We start from the raw sequence: 24,704 nt of genomic DNA on the forward strand, positions 1-24,704 counted from the left end.
TTTTTTTTTCTTCAAAAGACATTCAAATGTGCATATATAAACTTATTGAAGACTGAAAGTTGTTTTATTTTGGATAATATCCATAAAATAAATGTAAAAAAAAATTGTTATTAGCAAATCTCTTTTGGGGACGGGGACATCCAACCTGCTGTCAGTGAGTGGTGATTCTCACTTCCCCCATCGCAATAGTGAAATTTCAAATATTGAAAAATTAAGATGTCAAATGGCCACATAGGAACCAAACAATGCAATGTTCAAAATCACACAGCAAGGTGCATTGTAGACGTTGTGTGCATTTCAGTCATGTGAAAAGAAGCCAGATAGAGCGGGATTCCCATGAGGCTTCAGTGCGACTCACTGTTTCAGATCCTGGATGTGCTTCTGCTGTCCAGTGTGCTTGCTTCATGTTTGTCTAAAATCCTTTATTTTTACAGATTTTGATTCTTTTAACAATGCTTTCCATTTATTTCAACTGTTGCACAGGAGAATCAACACACCTTCTAAAAAGGTAATTCTACTTTTTAAATGTGAGCTATTTGCAGTTATTTAGTATTGATTAACCATGTATGAAATGGTCCTCGCCAGTTTGATCAGTCTGACTGCTTCAGGCATCTTGACGTCTCTGTTTAGCTCTTTGGCTCCAGAACTAGGTTGGGCTGCAGTGACCACTGCCTTCTCTCTACATACCTATAGACAGAGTGTCGGTCTCTGCTTTTGGCACATTTTATAGAGTTTTTAAAGCACAAATGTTACTGCTGTACATTAGTTACAGCTTACTAACAGCAGATAAAGTAAATTCTTATTACCTCAATGTCCACAGAGATGTTTCAGAAGTGAAGTTATTAGGATTCTGTACTGGTGTGCTGGAGGTGTTTCTGCACAAGGCAGAAGATTACCCGATTGCAGTTGTGTTTGATAAATGCCCTCAAGCTGAAACTGCATGATTATATTTGTAGTGAGACGTCAAGCAAAATGACCCCTTTTATTGGCTAACTAAAGAGATTCCAATATGCAGGCTGTCAAAGCAACTCAGGCCCCTTCTTCAGCCGAGATGTCATACAGAAACTGGAATTCAGGCGTTTATATACACACTAGGACAGGAACAGCATCGGAAAACATGGAAGTGAGACGTCTTGGAGGGGGCATGAGTTGCTTTGACAGCCTGCATATTGGAATCTCTTTAGTTAGCCAATAAAAGCGCTCATTTTGCTTGACGTCTCTCGACATCCGTAATGGCTAACCCGGTAAAACACCCTAGTGCTATGATTATATTTGACAGGCTAATATCTGTAAAGCACAGTGTTCATTTTCTATTAAAATATTCATTTACAGTTTCATTTTAATTCCATGCATTGTATTCTAGAAGTTAATTTGTAACCCAGAGACTTTCAAGAATAATTAGTGCAAGGGGAGTTTTGTTATAGCTTAGGAACTCCCTCTGTATGCAGCAGTCGCAAACAAAGTGCTTGTATTTCATAAAATGTGACAAACACACAGTGTTCTTTTTCACTAAGGAAAAAGTTAAGTTGCATGTCCAACCTGAATAGTTGCTAGTGTCCTTTTTTTCTGGTACAAAGCTGCAACACCGTGATTTGTACTGCTCAGTTGGCAAGGCTTGGTAAAAATGACGAGCAAAGAAAACAAAGTACATTGTTGGGGTTTTCAGTGCCAAAGCCACCTTGAGCGTGTGCCTCGGTGTGCCAGTGGCTCAGCGCCTTTTCTTCAGGTGTCAGACAGGAACAGAGTGCTGACAGACCCCATTTATGCAAAGGCTTTCACCCTCTCTACAGTAGTAACGTGGAACGTTTTAGTTCCTATAAAGACAGTTTGCTGTTGATTTACAAATTTAGTTTTATGATTTTTGTTGGAAAAAATACCATCTTGTATTTTCTGCTTTTAGTAACCTACAAGTACAGTTAGGTATTCCCTTTGATGTCATGTTACTGCCTTGCTTTGTTTGATCTTAATTCTTTGTAAAAATGCTTAGAGTTTTGCCCTTTAGCGAAGCCTTACATGTGAGATTAAATACAAGTAGTACACATTTGTAGTTGTAAGGAGGTAATATTCTGAAACGTCAATAGTCCAGTTGGAGCAGTTGCATCTTAAGAGTTAAACATTTTAAAATGCGATTTAGTTTGCAAAATCCTCATGCTATGTATGGTAGGAGATTGTTCCAGAAGGTGGAATGGTTGTGTCAGAGTGGGTGGGCCCCGTTGTGCCCCTCGGCTGCTGTCGTTCCCACACGAGTGTATGCAGTGTGCTCGAGTCGTGTCCTGTTCAGGGTGCGATGGGTCTTGTCTTGCACTTTGCTGTGTTAAGAAAAAGCGTCAATTGTTCTTACTTGCCATCTAGAATAACATTTAGTAGAGTTATCACAGCACTCTATTCGAAAAAGGAATGAATTTCTACGCATCTAATAGAAATTCCTGCGTCAAATTCAACCTTATACCAAAACCAGTTTAATTTCCAGATAGCTGTAACAAAATACAGAAACTGGGAAATAGCAGCTTGTTTATCACAATTAAGAGAAGTGAACCTGCAGCCACAGGGGGTCCTGAGGACCACTGCCCTATATACACTTGTACATTAAGTGAAGGAGGATCTTTGTAGTGCCACTGTCCGTTCCTTTCTAACTTGTTCATACACATGCAGTCATCACTGTGCTTGCCATCGAGATGTTCCCCGATTCCTTTCCATGACGCGGTTGACTTGATGTTAGTTTAAACAAACCTTCATTTGGCTTTTTACAGCAATGCAATAAAGTTATGACAGACAACAAATTCCACCAGGAGGACTAAATAAGAAAGAAAACCCCGTCACCGCGTGGCATTACACTGCATACTGTGAAAGGGTGGCCAGGGGGCTTTCCTTAGAGCACATCTACTGAATGAGTCGCTGGCTGGTAGTCCTATGTTCTGGCGTGTCACAGAGAGGATGTGCAGCATGGCTCATCCTACCCCCGTATCTTTTCTAAACTATTGCAGGAGTCCCAACTTGCAGACACACATCGCTCGTGATGACTAAACCTACAAAGAGTTCTCCCAGCTCACGAGCCTCACCTTGCGCGCTCCAGCCGTCCTCGCACTCATTCCTGGGCGACTACCCTCTGAGGTGCGTTCGGCCGCGCGCACGCCGCGTATGTGAATGACCCGCCTTCTCCTCGTGATCTGATTGGCTTAGCTTCGTGTTTCCAATTGTTGTGAGGGGAGGAGGAAGCCATCTTGTTTTCCCCTTACTCTGGACTATATAGAGGAGTCTTGCAAGACGCCAAGAAGATTGGGGTTCGGGTTTAAAGTTGCAGTCATTTCTGCAGACACCCAGTTAACCTTCACACCAGTAAAGAGAAGACTGGATACGATTCAGGACTACGGGCCACGGAAGCGGAGGCCTAAACTAAAGCCTGGCAGACCATTTACGATGCTTTGATTTACCTCTTGTGTAGAGTATGATGAATGGAGGATAAATGTTGCCCAAAGCTGACAGCAGCAGTTTTGTCCTCCTCCTCTCGCTTCTCTTTACTCCGAGCCTGACGGACCCACCACGCGCAGGTAAGCCTCGGCGAGCGTTTGGTGTCGTGCGGCCTGAGGACGCTGGAGGGTGCGGTGGCTCGTGCTCGCTCTGCGCCGAGGGCCTTTGTCGTGACAGTTAAAGTCGTAGTGACATGTTGCTCGGAGGATGAGCATTTTAGGCTTAGGCCTCGGCTGGGGCCTCTTGTGTAGCTGTGCGGCAGGGGGGCTGCTCGAGAGTCACCCCAAGACGGCCTGGTTGCGGAGGAATGCGGCGGCGGACCGCCTTTTAAAATCTTCGTGAAGTTTGAGTTCTCTGAAGTGTAACCTCGCGTGCTGCTGTTCGGTTAGAAATCGTCGAATTGCAAACACGGCTTCCATCGGGATAAAGTGTTAGAAATATTTACATGTTTTTGCTGATTGGAGTCCGGTAATTTATTCGCAAATAGTCTGATTTGCATAATCGGCCCTGCTGGTGGGTGTGTACGCGGTGGTCTTGTACTTCATCAGATGCCTAAGTCAGTGGCTGTAGCTACAATGTACACCTGGTTTTAAGTTTCAGTTTTTACAAACTAAATGCCTCGGGGGGGGCACTTGCATCATTGTACCCCCACCTGAAAAGTACACGACGTAGTACTGCAGCAGTCTCTTTATATCTTAAAGGATTCGGCGACGTGCAGGTGGTTTGTTTGCAGTGCGTACAATCCTAACGCATTATGACCTTATAGCCGTTTTAATGCAGTCCGTTGTCGTGTGCTTGGGGTTTGGCTACAGATTTCGGGCATCATTGCAGGTTCCCAATTGGCTCCAAAAAGAGTGCAAAGGCCACCCCTTCTCAGTTGTTTTTGTGCTGGCTGGTCAGTGATCTGCACGAGGACCGAACAAACCTGCTGACCTGCGCCATGTTGCTGCCGGGTCGGCTAAAGCCCCCCTAAGCCTCAGTTGGTTTAAGCTCTTTTGTTAATTGCGCTTGTATGTGGGGCTGAACTTTTTAACACCCATTAAATTCTTCCTTTTCATTCATCTGCAGCAGTAGTTTTGGGCTCTGGGGTACATTATGGGGCGTTTGTCTTAATTCTCTTTGTTGCTAAGTGTGTTTGACTCGCTCAGTCATTCTGCACCACTTGATAGTGTGGACATTGTGTTTTGGGATCATGAAGTTGAACATAAGCCCCAGTGCACTTTTATTGAAAGGTGAAAGTTTCTTTAATTCTGCTACAATCATTCATTACATCTTGGTCAAAAAAATATTGTAAAGGAGATGGTCGCAAAGTCGGTTTTAGGGACCCCATATGGTTGAAGTTTTGTTCCTGCCAGTTTTGCCATCCCATTTTACCCCTGATTGATCTTAATTAGCTGGTCTCGTTTTTTCCTCATATTCTTTGCTCAAAAAAGTACAGCAGTGTTTAGAGGTATTTGTATGTTTGCTATAGCTTTAAATGATTTCTTAATTTGCCCTTTTCTTTGTAGTTTTCCCCTCTTTAATTGCATCCTGATAATGATGGCAGCAACCAACTGAGCAGTGCTGAAAGGCTGCAGCTACCTCAGTGTCAGGCCCACCGATGTGTTCATTAGTAAGTAATGGCTGAAATAAGTAGAACACTTCAGAAAAGCACGATTGCAATCATGAGAATGAAAATCCTAAAAATAAAGTTAAAAATAATCACAAAACCATCCACATGCAACGCGACACATTCTAGTAAAGATTAACCAAACTCGGTTTCTTTTGTAACTTGTGCCCTCAACCCACACGATACAAACTGGAAATAACAGCTAGCGGTCCAAGTGACAGCACTGGATTAAAAACCTGCAACCACATGGGGTCCCCAGGGCTGAGCATGGAGTTCAGTGGTTCACAACCTGCAAAGAGTTAGTGGGTGCCACTCGAGGGCACAGACGGCACAAGAAAGAGAGAAGAAGAACTGTTAGGGTAACTTGAGACGCTTCCAGGAGATGACTTGGGACTCAGATTGTTGGTGTCATTTAATAAACGTCTATAATCCTGAGCGTTTTCTTAAGGTTATAGTATTAGTTGTGTAATAAGTGCGTGGCTCTTGTAAGCTTTGCCAGTGTGGTGTTGTGACTGTCACTTGAGTGAGTGGTGAGATTTGCTTGTCAGCCTGGTGCCTTATACGGCTGTGATGGAGGAACAGAAGATTCCTGTTTGTCGTGGCTGCAGTTGTCCATTCAGCCCTCCATTTTTTTGACAGGTGTTTCCTGTAGAGGAGTGCTAGGAGTTGTCTATCCTGTTTCTAAACTGCCACACTGGCCTGGCATTTGTTATTAATATTTTGAAGTGTGTGTCTAGTAATTTAAACATGTTCTCACAGCAGTGCCTAATCTCGGGGACCTGAGTTTGCGCTCCTGTGCCGTGCTTCATATAACAGTGTTACTACTCGACAAGCAGATGCTGCATAGTTTGGCTCATTGTATTGATGTTTCACTGTTCACCCCATTCTGTTAACAATTGTTACTTTGGTCATGTGAAATGCACATTTGTATTTATTTTTTTAAATATGCAAACAGGAGATGTGTACAGACCTTTAATAATACTAGGAGGGTTACATGTGAATATGATGATGGAAGGAAATTGAATTTAACAGCTGCTTGGGTAGACCTGGTCAAGCATTCCTGTTCAGACGCTTCCTTGTACATCTGTCTTATCTGTGCCCGTCACTTTCTAGTGGTTTACAGTGTGATGGGGCAGCATTGGCTTGAAATACGATGCCAAAACGGAGAATCCTTTTAAGTCTGCCCTGTCTGTAAAAGATGATCATTTATTTTGGCCATCCTTAAATCTTGTAAATTATGATATTCATGTCTTTTGAGGCCTCCTATACACACACAGTAGGTTTTCATCTTTTGAACCTTTATCCCTTGGGCTTCTGTTAGTGTAATTCTTTTGAAATATAAATGTTAGAAACTTTGCAAAAAAGATTTTTTATTTAATGTCTGTGGTTGAAACTAGACTGTAATATTTGGAAATGTCTCCTATTGTCTTTAACTTGGATGACGTAAACCAAGCTTGGTTATGGGACAAGTGAATGATCATTTCAGATGATGAGTGCCAATCTGTCATCTTCATGGTTCACACTTCATCAGTTGGTACAAAGCCTGGTCTGATCAGTCCAAAATAATTCATATATAAATCTACCTTGATTAAGATTATCAAAAACTAGGCTGACCCGCCTTTTAAGGTGACCGATGTTTAAGTTGACCACTTCTTAAGGCAATTCAATATGTAGATCAATTTGACATTTTATACAAACTCATTAATTTGGTTATATTGCATTTGAGCGGTATTACTTTAATACTCGTAGTTTCTGTTATTTTTGTGATGAAATTTAAACTTTTTTTCTATATTAAGGTCGCCCTTTTGAACCCCCCTGATATTTACTACACGGTGAGGCATTTGTACTCCATCAACATTAATTATTTCCAGAGACATCATTGTGTCTATTTTTCCAGCGCATCGCGCCCAAAAGCAAGGGAACGATGGGAGCACCAGAACTCTGCTTACATCATGTCGCTTCGTACCGCAAGCTGCAAGTAGTAAGTCTGTGATAAGCGGAATACCACTACGCTTTCCACTCACGGGACGGAAGGACAATCCCAACTGCTTTTATATAGAAGGATAAGTCCAGGGCCAGCTGTGATTTGACGGCTGTCCTTCAGTGCCAGCTTTGGTAGGTCATCTGTGTTGGTGAAGAGAGGAATGTGCCTGCCTTTCAGATGGTCTCAGGTTTACAAATCTCTGACATTATTCAAAATAACAACAGAACTGAGGATGATTTAACGGTGCACTGCTCGGTCATCCTCTCATCTTGCTCTGTTCAGAGAGCTCCTTCCAAATCCCTTTAGCTCTCTGGGAGAATGACATCTTATTTTATATAACATTAGAAACCATCCTTGTTGGAATGTCCTAACGCTTTGTTAGTTTGGTTCTACTTTGGTAGTAATTTAATATTAAGGAAAGAGGAAGGCCCAAGAGAAGGTTTATGGATGTGGTGAGAGAGGGCATGCAGGTAATGGAAGTAACAGAACAAGATGCAGAGGACAGAAAGATATGGAAGAAGATGATCTGCTGTGGCAACCCCTAATGGGAGAAGCCGGAAGAAGAAGAAGTACAAAGTTGCTGTGTTTAAATTTTTGTGATGTTGCAGCACAGTATCTTGATCTTTTTTGCTCTCATGGCTCTCTGGATTGAAGGGGACAGGTGGTGCCATTGATTTGAATGTAAATGTGTGGTCCTCGGATAAACTAAATGTGTGCTGGTGTTGTGTCTGTAATGTGATTAATAAAGTTAATGAAAAGGGGAGAAATCCTCGAAAGGTTTGAAGCCTTTCTGTTTAGTTTCTGCTCGTGAGAGTCTGCAATTCATGGAGGGACACATGTTGCCTGCTGAGTGAGGAGATGACCACTGACTTGGTGGCATTGTCAGAGTCCGCTAAGCTGAAGCCCTCCATGTGTGCTTGCTCTAAGTTGGAGGGCTCCTGTGAACGTTGTGGTTAGGGTCTGAGTGTGAGGTTTGTCCTGCCTCTTGGCCATTCAGGCACCAGTAGCCTTTTGTTTGGTTAGCCAGTCTGTGCTAATTCTAGTGTTCAGGTTCTTGTCTTCTAATTAAACAAATTTAGCCCACTGTTTGTTGTGCTTTCTGCTGGTCACTTTCATTGTGATGTTTGGATGTAACGGAGTGCTAAGTAAATTTTATGATGATGAGTCGTTCACTGGCCGATGTGTTGTGGCCGAAGTGTGGTCTGTCTGATGTGCATGCCAGTAATTTGCACGTAAAGAAAGCCTGGCACCCTCCAGTTTAATCGAGTGTGGTTGTTTGGTAGAAGTGTATATCTTCAGGTCAGCTATTTGGAGGATTTTTAGTGAAGTGTGTTTCTGTTTGCCAGTAAAGCCTGTCTGGAGACCACTCGTGAGGCCTGTGCTGCTAAGACTACGGCAGCCTGCCTGTTCAGACCCGTGTTGCTTGGCTCGCTTTTGGTTTTCAGTTTGCCATCTGTGATGTTGTCACTTTCAGTGCATCTTTGTGATTTCTGAATACATTTTACAAATTAGTTTTTGAAATATAAATCAATGGAGCACAACAATGGAACATTTCTGTTTAATAGCATTAGATTTCTTTATAAGAAGGAAAAAATCTTTAAGCACTTGCATGACTCCCTGCCCAGGAGAAGTTTCATGTTTGAATCCATTGCAGGTCATAGATGTGTTCATATAATAATCGGTGTAAATTACTCTTAGAGTTGTTGGACAATTGCACCATGGTACCTTTTTGTTCAGAATTTCATACTCTTTTAGTTATCCTCTTCTTTTCTAAGCCTTTGTGTGTCTGTAGGCAGAATCCAAAGCTGCTGCCGCCTGAAGTTCAGATCGGACTGTGGAGCTCAAACAGGGTGACCTTGTGCCTTCATTTGAGAGCTCAAACATGGAGGCAGGAAGGACCCTCTTTGGCACTGAAGTGCTTTAGTGTATCAAGGGCAGTAATGGAGAGTGGATATGAACAAGCTGTCAGGAGATGGCAGTCGCTAAAGTCCTGCAGTGGTACGTAGCGAAGTCCTAAGTTAGGCGATGCGTATTGAAGATTTCTAGCTGCCCTCTGTAGAGCCTCTGCGTTTAGTTCCCAGGCAGCGTCTGCACATTCTGCCCTCTCTTGGATCTCCAACAGGCTCCTTGGGTTAATTGGTGCCTCATACTTAGCCAGGTAGGCATCATTGTGCCCTCAGACAAACCAAGTGTAGAAGGTGGAGGCGAACGTGAGCTCAAAGTGCCTCCTGTTTAACTCTGAAATGGCCAGGGGACACTGCAGGTGTTGTGCCATCGTCTGGCAGGGCTTGCTACTCCGATTTATTGTTATGACTTCAGATATGTGTCAGAATCTGTCGGTTAATTTCTACTGCATCTGAAATGTTCTGCTTAAAATAATTTGACAGTTGCATTATCTAAACACTGCGGTGGGCTGGCGCCCTGCCTGGGGTTTGTTTCCTGCCTTGCCCTGTGTTGGTTGGGATTGGCTCCAGCTGACCGCTGCAACCCTGTAGTTAGGATATAGCGGGTTGGATAATTAATGGCTGGGGGGAATATTTAAAAAAAAAATATCAAGGCAGCAACGCCTGCTGAGTAAGTCAGATGATTTTTTTTTTTTTTTTGCCCTTTTGCTATGAAAGGGTAACTTGTGTCGCACCACATATAAGGAAGGAGATGCTGTTGAGCGTTTGCTGTTGCTTTGTGTGTAACTCCTCCTCTTCATTGGCTTGCTTTTTGATGTGGTGGCTCAGGTCCATTTGCCTTTGGTCAGCCTCTCCATGCTAACAAACTGTAGTGTCCTCGTCTGTTTTATTTGGCCGCTGACTTGCGCTTTAGAGTTTTGTAGTGCAGTATTTACTTGTCGCACAGAGTTTACAGCTAATTATGTTTTGTGCATTTGACTGTAGAAGTGTTGTAAATTAAAGGAGAGAACAGTGGACTGCGGCTCCTCTTGGACCAGATACCTGTGCACTGAACAGGAGTTAATGGGCTCAGTAGTTCAGTGGGAGGGTAGAAACCAGAAAGGCTTTGCAGCAGCATGTTGGTCTGATCATAAATCGACTTTGGCTTTGTGGATACACCAGTCTCTCCTCTTTTCTGTAGCACCTTTGTATGTTGGACACCTTACAGGAACATCCTTCAGGCACACGTGCTTTCCGATATACAGCATGTCACATGGGTGTTTTTTTAAAGTACTTGGTGATTATATGGATTACTGTCGCTAGCCAAGACACTGGCAGCGCAGCAGCGAATGGCTAATTATGCAGCTACAATCTTGAAACAAGCCTTAAAGGTGCATCAGGAAACGGGACACCCCATGAGATTTTAACCAAAGATTTCTTACTAAGAGAAAGGCGTTTATTGATGTCAGAAAAGTGTAATGCAACAAAAAAGGAGTTCCTGTTCATTAACTGATGTCATTATTCTTCAGTCTACTGTTTCACTGTAATCTTTGAAGAGTCTTTTAGTGCTTGTAGTATTTAATAATAAAATAAGAAATAAAGCATGTTACGAGTCTCCCTGTGGTAAAGTTCAATGTTTAGGCCAGTCCCCAAACCCAGTTTATACCTAATGATCTAAAGGAGATCTTTGGTTTGCTACGTGAATTTGAAGGTGCTGTTGGTGTCTTGTACTGTTGCAGTTGAGCACAGGAGACCACTCATGCTAATTGCTTTAGAAAATGTTTAAAACGTCTACGAGATTCCAAAAACCAATTATCTTGGGGCAGGTAGTTTACTCTTTGAACACCCCAGTAATCTCTGTCTAGCATTTCAACATCAGTACTGTAATTGATTTAATTAGAGATAATTTGTGCCTTTACTTTGGGCCTCTGCTTAATTTAAATGTGGGGGCCATCAGTGCGGTTTGATCTAACACCAGAGTCAAGGTAGATGGCGCTATCAGCAACTTTCTGAGTGTCTCTTTGTTGTCTCTTCTCTTCTCTCCCAAAGCTTCAGCCTCCATCCTAACAACACTTAACACTCCTCACCCAGCAGACGTTTGTCACACTCCTGATTTTGTAGTCTAACATTTTGTTTTTTTGCCATTCCAAGCCCCGTATTGTGCATCTGTCTGAAAATAGATAAGCATTTTTATTTGTGGCTTCTTTTGTTCGAGACTGTCTCACTAGGCATACCTTCCTGGTTCTGGTAAGGGTGTGCATTAGAATAGCTGACACAATACACTGGTAAAAATGTCAACTGGTAGGAATGTTTCCTCATTTTTATTGTGGTTGTAGATCTTGGAAAGCTGCCTTTGTCGCTTGTCACCAAAGAGATGGCACATGGTGGGGTGTCTGTGTTCCAGTACATTGTGACACAGCCTCCCTGTACCCTCCTGACTTTGAAGAGGACTCCCCTCTCCCAGTCATCAAAACGTTCACTTTGAAAAGGGCCTTTCACCCACCCTGGGGTCTCTGAAGGAACTGATGAGAAGCGGTCATTAGTGCCACTGATGATCGCGATGAACCAATACATATATACATACGTTATTTATCCATTCCTAAATAATTAAATGGGCAGACTATTTCGTATCAGTGCAATACGCTGTTTGTTAAAACGGATGACTCCCAATCTTACGTGCGTGGATATTATGAACTATCGTATCTGTTCAAGTTCTATTTAAATTTTAAATAGAAGGAATTTTTATTTAGTCGACAGAATATTATTCGTGAATAAATCAACTCAAACCTTAAACAACTTATAATATTTTGCTCTCCATAAAAATATATCCTGTCAAAATTATACAAATTCAAATATGAACATGCTGCATAACAAAACCTAGAAATATAAATAAAATGTGTTCTTTTCAGCAATAACAAATCAAATCATTCAGTTGTCTTTGCTCATATGTCATTTTAGAGCTGGACGCCTGGCATCTTTTTTTGGCCACAGGTTTGTTTCTGTTTGGTGTGAGGTTCTGTGTTGTGGAGATTCTCAGGATGGATTGCAGGTGCTCATCAGTGAGGCGACTCCTGTGTGCTGTTTTGTTATTCTTTATCACTGAGAAGAGCTTCTCACACAGATATGTGCTACCAAACATGCACAAGGTTCGAGCCGCATGTAGACGGACTTTTTTTGTTCTTCAAAGTCACCAAAGCGCCGTGCAAACTCAGTGCGCTCAGTTTATCAGCAAAGTGCGTATTTGGGAACACCGTAGTGACGACTTGGTTTAACATTACTTGGTAACAGGGAAAGTGGGGCAAGTTGCACTGGTGCATTTGTGTCTCCCATAAAAGCAGCTTCACTTGAAATCACTTTGTGATTGTGCACGGGTAAAAACGTCCGCTGAAGTGTCAGATTCTTATTTAATTCTTCTGCTTTCTGTATCTTCTGCATTGCATTCAGGTCTTTCAGGTTACCCTGATGTTTTGTCTCATAGTGCCATCTTAGATTAAATTCTGTAATTACAGCCACATTAGCTCCACAAATGAGACACACGGGTTCAGTAAACATATACTCAGCCTCCCATCGCTTTTTAAAGGCTCTATTTTCAGAATCAACTTTTCTCTTCAGCATCGTGTGAGCTAGCTTCACAATAACTTGCAGCATCTTAAGGTAGACTTGATTAACGCGGTAACTGTTCGGCAAGGCAGCTGAAGCGCTGCATTATGGGATCTGTAGTTTATTGTGTTACCAGCGCTTCATATACCCGGGCCATTAATAACAATAATACAGTATATAAAATGATCTCGGGCGGATATAATTACGCCGGGCGGATGTGGCCCGCGCCCTTGAGCTTGACACATATGGACTAAATAGAACTTGAAAATATATATTTTTTAAATGTGATCGCAATTCAGATAGAGTTGACGCAAGACTACAGCCTGCATGCCTCAATAAGTCATCCTCCCCTCGCTCTTACTTTTTACCGTTCATCTAATGAATACACTGAGTATGGCTTTACCAAAACAATCATTGATGGCGAATAAAGTATCCATTATTCATAAAGCTTCAATTGGTGATCTGTTTTTCTATGTTAACCGCATATTTTTTCATGCGTCTCAAACCAAGGGGATGCGAGGCTAAAATGAATCGTAAAGCGCGCGTACACATTCAGTGCACCCCCTCTCGGGAATCGAACCTTGGACGCCGGCGCTAGAGGCCAAGCCTCTACTATTGGCCACGGCGTGGTTTGTCTATTTGAGCGTAGCAGTGTAATTGGTTTTGTTCAGCACTCTTTGGAACTGTTGCTTTTGTCTGCGCACTGCGTCAGTTCACGTGAGCCGCTGAATATGGTTTTATATGTCACTCGCTCGCTTCTAATTGTTTCGCTGCCTTCTTAATTATATAATGTATGTTTTTCTTCAGCGGTTTTTGGAGCTCTTCCTGGTTTTTTACGTAATGCATGATTACGTGAGAGGCGTGATGATGTCACACGAAACTCCGCCCCCCCCACGACTTTCGAGCTCGACTCCATTACAGTAAATGGAGAAAAACAGCTTCTAGTTATGACCCTTACGTGTAGAATTTCAAAATGAAACCTGCCCAATTTTTGTAAGTAAGCTGTAAGGAATGAGTCTGCCAAATTTCAGCCTTCTACCTACATGGGAAGTTGGAGAATTAGTAGTGAGTGAGTGAGTCAGTGAGGGCTTTGCCTTTTATTAGTATAGATGTAGGAGAAATTGTGTATTTTTTAATACATAACAGTAGGCATTATGTTTAAATTTTTTTAAATTTATTTATTGCTGGAGCTTTGAATTTAGAAAGCAAAGTAATGGAAGACTTTGTGTTTCATGCAAGTAGTGATGCTGTGTTTGCTCTCCCTCAAGTTCACAGAAATCACAAAAGTGTTTTTGTAAATCTTGGCAAACTCTGAAGTGCATTGAAGGCAATGGGGAAGGACTAACTGAATTCCATTTGAGTGGACTGTATAAAGGGTCTCTGAGGGCCATCCATACTGGACCAGGTTATTGTGGCCAAAAAGGGGAGCCGAGCTGTGCAGCAGCAGTGCCAACACCTGCACCACCTTTCCTCTGTGAGATCCAAGTAACAATGACCCGGTCAGAGGTGCACACTCATAGACTTCATCAAAACAAGGTGGAAATGCTGAAATTGTAGTCAAAAACAAAAAAATATGTAGGCCTTATAAAGGCAGAACATTCAAAGTGGCGATTCACGATAGAAACCGCTGGCTCGTTCTGTTTGAGTTTGAAGCTCTCCAAACTGTCTGTCTGTTGCTTTGCACTTTTCCTTCTATCAAAACTGGCCGTGTAAGGCTGCAATCCTAGAAACTACTCAAGAAAAAACTGAAACGTAGAGATGTTGGGTAATTGAACAGAACCTCTATGGGTGTCTCTCTCCTAGGAGGATTCATTTGTCGACGTGCTCGCCTCGCCCTTACCCTGACTCCATCTCTCACTTCCAGGGTGGGCACACACATCTATCTATCTATCTATCCTGCTACATAGCTAGGTATAGAGAGAGAGATATAAGAAGATAAAAATATTTTGTAAATAGAAATCTTTTTTTGTTGTTGATTCCTAGTGAGCTCCTGTGTTTTAGATGGGAGTTTGGCTCCTTTAAGGTTTGTTTTTTATCTCCAAGTGTCTCATTACGGGTGCAGAGGGCAGACGCCTCACTAACTTATACTGGCATGGAACTCGATCGACAAGCAGAGAACTTGTTACTTATGTTGTGTAAGTTTCATAAAATTTTAATTGTGAACCTTCATCATTACCTGTTCTACCACACAGTCGGTAAATCAGATGACGAGCGTCGTGTGGCCAGGTCAGCGTAGTCCCGCCAGTGGTGTCTGTTAGAGCTCCTAAAATTCTCAGTAAATCGGCTGCCAGTGATGCTTTATTGAAATTCACTGATCAACACTGTTCATGAATTACTTTTTATTATTTTTATAGTTCACCAGCGTTTATTTCTGTGAAATGTGGATTTTGAAGATCAGTCATGTGAGAGATTGGTCAGTCGGGTCACTTTAGCTGCGCCACTGCTCAGTCCGTGCAGACCTTCTGCATTTCCTTTGGTTTCCTTCATCTTCATAAAGTCCTAATTAGGTCTGCTGGTGTTTTTGGTCAAAGGAGAGTAACTCTCTGCAAAGGTGGTGGTCTTGTGTTTTTATCTTCATTTAGTGTTTTATGCAGATAATATTTTGTTTTCAGTCTTGCATATTTGATCTGTTTTTTTTTTTTTCTTTTCACTGTTCTGAAATTCTGTGAAGCACTTTGATCATGAGAAAGGAGCTATCTGGGTAAAATGTATGACTTATTGGTGGTGGGTGTTAATATTATAAAAAGAAACCTCCCAGTAGAATTACCCACTGCTGAGTCTGCCAACAGAAAACCCTGAACTGGAGTCCACCTGAAAAGCCCTGCGCCTCGACCACTCTGATGGTTTGTGCCCACACCGTCCACCCTGGACTCCGGCCGGTAGTAATGATGTCCGAACTGCACTTTCCTAGTTTGTCTTCTGTTACTGGTTTTCTGGGTGTCCATAACTGAAACTGACCATTCTGTGCTGATTTTATTTTCAAATTGTTCCATTGTTGTTTTTAATTCTGGCCGTCCATTTTACTGGTTCTTCCCGTGTGTGGCTGTGCTTTGAGCCACCTTGTGAAATGCTGTATCGGTTAAAGACTGACAGTTTTTAAATACTTGTACATGCCATTTAGTTGGCCTGGGGCGGTTCTGGGGGTCACTCTTTCACAAACGTCAAGACCTGTTGTCTTATTTTGGTTTGGCTTATCTGTGGCTTGTAAGTAGCTAAACAGAAAGAACACACATTGAAGTCATGGGGAGCACACCTGTGTTGTAAATGTGCCCTAGTGAAGGGTAGGACCCCCTTTACTTGAGTCCTGCTGCACCATAAAGTGGGTGACAAAAAAAAAAAGGAAAACTGAAGCAGAGAAGAGCACAGGGTGTAATGTCAATGTTTAGGCGCAGGTTAGACTTCAATACGAGCTGTTGCTGTCATCAGTGTCTGAGCTGTTCGTTTGTCATTGTCATAAAATGTTATTTAGTAGAAAAACTGACAAGCGTTAACAACTTAAAAGTATGGCAAAAAACAGGAATATATGTGTATTTCCTGTGGATGTTGGTTTTGGTCTACTGCTCTTATCTGAATGGAAAAGGAGAAAAGAGCGGCTCAGTAAACCATGAGATCAGTCCGGTCAGCTCGGGGGGGTTGGGGGGGCAGGCAGGCAGGCAGGCAGGCACTGGTACAGCACGTTCTCACCCACCACATGACGAAACCACTCGGGATCCTGGTTGGCAACCCCCAGGCAGACAAGCGGTCCAGTCATACCCTCTGGAAATGATCTGCCTTAGCCAGGTGTTAACATGGGAGTCTCCTTGGCCTGGTCCAGCTGCTCGGGTCCTCAGTAATGGTGGTCCTGTGAGCTGATCACCATCGGGGATTGCGCCTCATAACAGTAGTGCTGTAACTGACACTTCCTCGCAATGCTGGTCATGTGCCTCATTCAGGACGTTGTGAGCAACACAAAATCAAACCAAAGGTACAAAAGGATTCTCCCAAGAGACCTAGTACTTAAGGAACTCGGTCTTCATCTCAGGTCACTGGATAGCATCCATGTCTCGCAACCATGTAGAAAAACAGGAAGCACCAGGGCTCTGAAGACTTGAGGCTTTGTCATTTTGCAAAGATAAGATATTGGGAGTGCCACACACCCTTTTCCAGTAACCTCATAACCATCCGGCTCTCCCAGTCCGTCTACTGACTTCATAGGAAGAGTCACCAGAGACATGAATGTCACTGCCAAGGTAAGTAAAGAGCTCGACAAGGTCGAAATTCTCTCCACTGCTGGTGGCCGTGCCCAAGAGGTCATTAAAGACCTGACTCTTGTTTTTTATCAGGACACTTGCAAGCCCAAATACGCAGAGCCTCTATTGACTCAGTGAAGATCACAGCATCATCGGAAAAGTCAAGATCAATGAATCTTTCTTCAGCAACAAATGCCCCCCACAATGCACTCTAACAACAGTTTTATTTAATTGGGGGCTATGAATGTGTGGAGTTGAATCAGAGGGCTGTACAGAGGTGTTCATGTAAGCTTTGATTTGAGAGCTCAGGTGTCCGAATATCTGCAGCTAAGTGTGGAAGGTCTGTTTGTGCGAGGATTGAAATGTTCTCATTTGGCACCGAACCCCCTCCAGCTCAGGGGGTCTTGGTTCTCAAATGTTCTTGAATGTCAATGATATGGCGCTGGTGATGCACCAAGTCTGTTTGTCCCTCGTTGGTGTTGTCTGCTCTGTGAGTTCGACTGTTTAAAGAAAACCTAAAATCATGAAAGTGAAACAACAAAAACATTTACTTCTAGAGCACATTTTTATACAAATGATGAACTCAAAGTAATTGACAGGATGAAGAAAGAGAAAAAAATAAGAAAATAGAATTAGGGAACACTAATTAACAGAATAAAAGTAAGTTCATGATGGCCAGGGAGGACAGAAAAAACAGCTGGAGGGGGATAAAAAAAAATCTGCAAGGGTTCTGAGGCCACGAGACCACCCAGCCCCCATAACATAAATGACCTCAATCAGTCTTAATGGTTTTCAGGGTTCACATGGAAGAGCTTGATGAAGATGACGGTCATGTGGACCTCTGGCCTTTAATCCATCAATGTAAGGACATCACGGTGCTTTGATCAGGTGGTGGTGGCGCAGATCACAGAAAACCGGAAAAAGAACAGAAGAGAGAGTAGGGATTATGGAGCCACCAGGAATGATATTGAGAATGAATTGAATATACAGAGCATCAGGATTAAAGTAAGATGAAGCTCTGAGAGAGCCAGTTTTTTAAAGTGCCCCACCGTATCAGCCTGATGAATTTCTCATGGTCTGCTATTCCAGATTTGAGGTGCCTAACAGCAGAAGGCCACCTGCCTTCACATTTTGTCTCTTATTTTGAATGCTTTAGTTTTGCTGTAATATTTCGATTTCTTTGTCTTCTGTACCTTATGGAAGTTTGTTCCTGCCACAAACAAAAATCGTTTTGTTTCACAAAGATATTTCTTGCTTTCATTTGCAATGATATTGTAGGCTACAGCTGGTAATACCTCGGTTCTTCTGTAAAACAGTGCCATAATGTTTTTGGATGACTATAATAAGCTTCTATAATTCCTCTTAACTTGTCCTCCTAATCACATTTTTTTTTTCTTTCTACATTTGTGAAGATTGCTTATTTGAATTTCTATTATCCACAAAAACCCAAATTCACTCTGAAAATGTGCAAAGGGTTGAAATGTAAATTCATTTTTGGTGTGGGTGTGTGGTTGTAAGGTGTATAACATGTACATCCACATACAAAGTAAAGTAGTACTTGATATGCCCCTTCTTTTAAGTTTAGCTCTCGGAATTCTAAGCAGACCCTCATTTGAAGAACTAAGGTTATGATTTGGAGTGTAAGGTGAAAGACATTCTGAAATCTAAGATGAAGTGAGATTATTGAAGGCTTTGTAAACCATAAGCAGTATTTTAAAGTCCACTCTAAATGGCATCGGTCACCAGTGTAGTGACATCAAAACTGGAGAGATGTGCTCGGATTTTCTCTTCCTAGTGAAGATTCTAGCAGCTCCATTCTGCACTCATTGTATGTTGTGTTGTTTTTTTTTTTTTTTATGGGTGGTCCTGAGAGGTGGAAACGTTGTTGTTGGTTTTTCTTCTCTAATCGAGTTCTCACGCTGTTCCAGCTCAGTGCAGCTTTAGGAGTTTGAGCATCAAACATCTCTCTGATATTTATGAGTCCCTCCAACATTCTATATAAAACTTTAGAAAAGTGAAAAATGTGAACCCGTTCACCAGGTCTATGAAGTAAATGCAGTATGCCATCTCTGCTCAAATAGCAGTAAAGGCCTTTTTGTTTTGTCACTCACGAGTATCGTATTTTTAAGGAATGTCCGTCTTTTCCAGGGCCAGGGCTGGGCCTGTTGGCAGTCTTACAATGTGGCAGTGGAATGGCAGTCATCAAGTCTATGGGAGAACATTTGCGCTAGTGGTCTTAATGAAATGCCACCTGCTTGGTGCTTCTACATTCTGCAGACCCCACTTGGCAGCGCTCTGCGCTGGCCGTAGTTCAGCCTGAGAGTTTTTTGGCACGTTTCTAAACTCCTCATTTTCAGTTATTTGGGAAATTTGAAGTCGTGAGTGGACCTGCACTTCAGCTCTCCTACCACACGAGTTCAGGCCGACATCCTAATGCACCGCAGCAGCGTCTTGCCACGTCGATGTTCATTTGAGCCGCTTAACCAGTCTGCGGCCAGCTGTGGAATCCTAAGATGACGGCTGTCTGCTCCTGAGCTTTCCAGCCTGTGCTGCCTTAAATAGGACCAGTGGAATTCAAGGCAGTCCTGCTACTCCATTGAAGGGATTACATTTCACAGCTGACAACCACACAGAGTGGCCTTCTGGGGGGGCATGAAACTGGGCGTGTGATACGGGGTATAAAATCTGAAGCCTTGTTAACATGGTGGCCATTTTCATATCCGAAGTGACCGTGGGCTGTAGGTGAGCCGCTGTATCCTCATCCTTGGTTTACAACTTAAAGTACCCCCACTTAGGGAAGGCCTGTTGGTGGTGTTGGTGTTCTTGATCTCTTTACGCTTTTTATTTCTTTCACTCCTGTCATCTCTGCTGTAAAGATTCATGAGCTTCAGTTTTTGAATGAAAATGCACTCTGAATAGCTGTGTGCCCCTGCCCACCTCACCTGTCTGTGCCCCTCTGGATTGCAGTCTGTTCCCTCTCTGCTCCAGGGTGCGCACACACACACACATATGGGGAACGTCCCTCCATTTTTTTCTGTCACTATGTGGCCACTGGCCAGCTAACTTTTCCTCTATCTCACCCTCTGGGGCTTGGGGTCTTGTTTTAGTTAACCTTTTAATTGCTGACGGTGGGCCGAGTCACTCTTTTACCTGCTGCTAATGTTCTTGAAGCGCCTTCTTAATTCTCCACGACTCTTGTCCGTGAGTCCAGTGCTTGTCGACCTTCACCCCTCTGACCTGCCTGTATGTTCTTCCTAACGCACCCCATGTCCCACTTCTGAGCACAGACACGGCACCAGTGACCTGTTTGACAGCCCAGCCGTGATTCCCATGTGCGATTGTGTGCTTTGCTCACTCCTTTCCTTGTACAAATGCCCACCGTTCTGAGACAGTGTCACTGACTGACAGTTTAAGGGTGCGGAGGAATTCTGCAGTTTGCAAAGAGAGCCCACAATCCCTTCAGCTGCTACTCCATGGCGTGCTTCACATTGCTTCTGTGCAGCTGAGGGGGAAGAAACAAAAAGGGCACACGATTTCTGTTTCGTTCATTTGTTATTCCTTTTTTTTTTTTTTTTTTCCTTTCCCCAAGTGTGGCGCTTTTTAGGAGCCGACACTGCAGGGACCGTCTACATTGGAGTGTCAGTGTGCAGCAGCTAAGGAAGTCAGCGGCCCGCAAAGGCAAAGCCCCTCGGCTTGGAGCCCACAGTTCACTCGAATTGTGGATGAGGTTGTGAGCAGCGCTGCTTGTTGACCAGCCCCAAGTCGGGGGGCCGTCTGCTGTGCTTTCTCCTGCACTTTGTTGTGTTCTGCTCTGAAGGGCCATGGAAGTGAACAGTGGGCCACCAGAGGCCTGGCAGTGCTGCCACCTGAATTCTTCTTTTCCGTACTAGTTTGCCACCTTTATTTGTATATTAAAAATAAAAAGCGATGTACGGTTGATGTGCGATTTCCCAGTTGTATGCAGAGAGTAGTGAGGACCTCTTGACGTATCGTCACCCCTCAGAGGGTTTTCTGCTCCCTGCCGGTAATCTGGTAAAGCAGATGCGAGGTCTGAGGTGCAGAGTACGAGTGTGACCCCCTCGAGCCCACCCAACGTCTCCACTGTCTGGCGCCCACAGATGATAGACTGCAGTTATTGCATTTTGTGTTTGTGTGTTGCTGTCTTGTTTCCAGAACACCCGATTTCATTGATTTTTGCGTGTCTGATGTTTTTGGGGGTGTTCTCTATATAATTGGTGACCTGGGGTCCTGTTGTGGCTGGCGCTGTTCCTTCAGGGCACAGACGTCGAGGTGTGAATGCCACTCTTCTGTGCCATCTGTTTTGGTTTTGCTCGTTTTCTCGGTGTCTGTTGTCAACCCCCATCTCCAAAGATGGCAGAGCTGATCAGCAGAACATTGGCCTCTGTGTCTGTGTGGTGCCCGAGTAGACCTTGCACTGGAGTGGCACTCCAGATGTGCCCATTTTGAAACTGTTGTGTTGCTGTCTCTTTATTATTTGTTTGTTATTTTGGTGAATACGTGTAAACAGGCATGTGGGTTCCTGGTCTTTCTGTAATGTAGCGTCCTCTGTTTAATGTGTGCCCTCTTGCCCAGCAGTCAGCAGTTGTTCCACTGCCATGACATTCGCCAGGTGGGCATCGGGTAGCAGATGTCGTGGGGGCCTCCTGTGTTCTTGTGCAGACTGTTTGAAGCCTGGTGGCAGAGCAGGGATGGAGTGAAGCCCTTTCTGCTGCTGCCCGAGCCTCACTTCATGTGAGCAGACGTCCTCCTGAGACTTTGTTGTCCTCCGTGATTTCTTGGTGCAGTTGTGTCAACTTGTGGAACTGTAAACTGGAGAGTGATAAAGAACATGCTGTGTAGTTCTGAAGTTAAAGGGATCTGCAGGTTTTAAAGAGTGGGGAAGAAGCCAAAACAAAGGGAGTCTGGGGCTTTGGAGCTCTGATTGCTGTGTGCTGACTGTTTGTGCCGTAGTTTTGAGGGTGGGATTCTGCTTTTCCCCCGTAATCTGCTGTGCACTTTCTTGCCCTCTCACTCGTGCTTCCCCCTCTCGTTTCAGATCTCCGGTGTAACCAAGACCAGTTTGCCTGCCGCAGCGGTACCATCCAGTGTATCCCCTTCTCCTGGAAATGTGATGGCTGGCCTACCTGTGAAGATGAGAGCGATGAGATGGACTGTCCCAGTGAGTGACTTTATGACAATTCCTGCTCCGTGTCTCTCACTCCTCTCTTTTAAACTTTGCTCCCCTGCAGCTTCTCACAGGACATTTCAGCCCAAAGTCCCTCTTGTGGTGTTTTGTCATTTAGTGTGCAGTCTGTGAGTAAAGACGACCAGGGAGTCACGAGTAGCTCTTGGAAAGCTTGTAAGTCCTTGAGGTGCTCCTCTGACTGAACTACTTGTTAAAATATCTGAGTGTGTGTGTGTGCGTTTTTTTTTTTAATTTGTTGCTCCAGTTCCTTCTTTAAGAACTTTGTTTTAATGTAATGGCTGACATTCACCTTAATTATTCAGTTTGATATTAAAGCTTTCTGTTTTATCCCCTTTTCAATGAAACGGTGCATCTCCTCCTTCTTTTACCCACCAGTCAGTTTGTTGGCTCTTCTCTGAACTTCATGAGTGCTTTAAATGTTCTGGGCCTGCGTAAGTTCATTCCATCATTGGACAGAAATGTGTGGGTTTTTCTTTTGACACATTTTACTAATTTTATTTGTATGTCTTCATGTTTTCTCACTTTTGTGTGGGGAACCCTGTGTTTGAAGCATCATCAAACAGTTCTCCTGCTCCTACCAAGTTAGTTCCTTTTCCTTCAGATTTTTTTTACTTTATCCATCCATCTCCACTTTGGCCTCCCTCACTTTTTCTTCCCCTGTAGTTCCATTCCCATCACTCTTTTCTCCACATATTCATGGTCCCTCCTCATCACATGTCCATTACACTTCCACCTAATTTTCTGGACTTTAAGACATCTCTCCCACTTTTATTGTACCTCTGATTATCTCATTTCTTATTCTGTCCTTTTGTGTAACTCCACACATCCATCTCAATATTCTCATTTCTGCCACATCTAACATCTTCTCCTGCACTCCCTTTACTACCCACTCCATACATCATTGCAGGTCTTACGACTGTCCTAAAAACATTGCCTTTAACCCTTGCCTCAATTCTTTGATTTCACAATACTCCTCATACCTTCCACCAATTGTTCCATCCGCACTACACTCTATGGGTTATCTCTGCATCCAGTTCTCCATCTTGAGTGACCACTGATCCTAGATATTTAAATTTAAATAGTTTTCCCTGCAGGCTAACTACTTAATTATGATCATTATTACATATCATATACTCTGTCTTCTTCCTGTTTATCTTCAACCCTTTACCGTTCAAAGCCCTTCTCCATACTTCCAACTTCTTCTCTAGTACTACACAACTCAGTGTTATCAGGAAAAATACAAGCAATTTGTCTTTTATCCCATGACTCAGCACATTCATAAGCAGATCAATGAGGTAAGGACTTAAAGACCCCTTTGCAGACCTCCTCTAACTAGGATCTTATCTGTTACCCCAACACTGCTTTTAACTAAAGTCCTCACCCCCTCATATATATCCTGGACAATCCTCACATACTTCTTTAGTACTCCTTTCTCTCTCACGTGCCTCCAGACCACTTGATGTGGCACTTTCTCCAATTCAATAAACACTATACAGTATGCACACCTTTCTGTTTATCTTGATGCTTCTCTATTAGCTGTCTTAATACAAAGACCGAAACACCTGTTCTTCTCACTGGCATAAAAACAAACTGCTCCTTCCTTATAGGGGTCTCTTCCTTAACCGTTTCCTAAATTTCCATTGTGTGTGATGTCCACCTTATTCCTCTATACTTTCCACGGTCCCTGACGTCTCCTCTCCTTTTCAGTTCCTCCACTCCTCTGGTATTCTCTCCTCTTCACAGATGTTGTGCATTTCATCCCACGACTCACCCACTCCCTCTTAGACTCTTCCACACGTCTGCTGGTGTTTCATGTGGTCCTGCTGCCTTTTCAGTGCCTCCTTTTCCTCCTCCTCCTCCTCCGTTCTTGATACTGACCAGGCGTACTGCTGTGTGCCTGTTTCATATTTCCTCTTAAACTCCAGTCCTGCAGAGTGTGTGCGTGTGTGTGCGCGCGCGCACCAAGAAAACCGAGCACCTCCGTAAAAGCCGCTGTTTGTGTGGTTGTTTGATTCCCTTTAGTGCACACTCTTGCAGTCCCCTCATCTGTGGCCATCGCCATCTTAAGGCTCTTGTCAAGTCCAAGAACTGCTGCACAAGGGCCTCAGTAATATCTGCATAAAGTAATATTTCTGCTTGCATCTTCTTAAGAATAATCCATCAAGTCATTGTTCAGAGTTTTAATAGCACATGATGAAGGTCCGACTCTGTCATGGGTGGTTTTCATTTACACCATCAGCCCACAGGAAAGGAGGAGACGGGAGAGTGAAGTCACGAGAGCCCTCAGTATGGCGGTCAGGAGACCAACATGTTAAACTTCACTACAATACTATGACATGTGATGGGACTCCAGTATGAGGTGCTGAGTCCCAGTGGTACAAACTTTAACAAAAGGCCGCCAGCCAGGCCTGTGCTTCGTCATTCCGTATTTTGCACTCTTCTGTAAACGTATGCGTAAACATTGAGGGAGCGAGAAGGTGATTGTGGTCCTTGGTGAACAATTGTTCAGAGAGGTGACCCAAACTGAGCACTGACACAACTAAAGGCTTTACATGAATACGACTGCTCGTTGTGTTTAAATGACTGTCCTGCCGGTGAGCTTCTCGGTGGGCTGCACTGCTTTTAGATGTCCATAATACACACCGCGTTACTTGTTCACACCCAGAGGGGTCCTTCCTGCCACCGTTGATGGTCTGAATAGTTACAGCACCTTGTTTAGCAAATG

The 24,704-nt window shown here is 43.4% G+C and overlaps 1 protein-coding gene across 2 annotated transcripts in view; it reads left to right on the forward strand.

Moving 5' to 3' along the window:
- Positions 1 to 3,195: 3,195 nt before the first annotated feature.
- dgcr2 (DiGeorge syndrome critical region gene 2) overlaps positions 3,196 to 24,704 on the forward strand; it is a 35,152-nt gene continuing 13,643 nt past the window's right edge. The window contains exons 1-2 of one of the 2 annotated variants that reach the window (XM_039771864.1): positions 3,196 to 3,548; positions 21,830 to 21,952. In XM_039771864.1, coding sequence (XP_039627798.1) covers positions 3,464 to 3,548; positions 21,830 to 21,952 — 208 coding nt within the window. In that variant the 5' untranslated portion in view covers positions 3,196 to 3,463. The remainder of the gene's footprint in view (positions 3,549 to 21,829; positions 21,953 to 24,704) is intronic. The other variant, XM_039771865.1, reaches the window with a different exon arrangement.

Source organism: Polypterus senegalus, chromosome 12 (genome assembly GCF_016835505.1).
Source record: "Polypterus senegalus isolate Bchr_013 chromosome 12, ASM1683550v1, whole genome shotgun sequence".
Classification (NCBI taxonomy): domain Eukaryota; kingdom Metazoa; phylum Chordata; class Cladistia; order Polypteriformes; family Polypteridae; genus Polypterus; species Polypterus senegalus.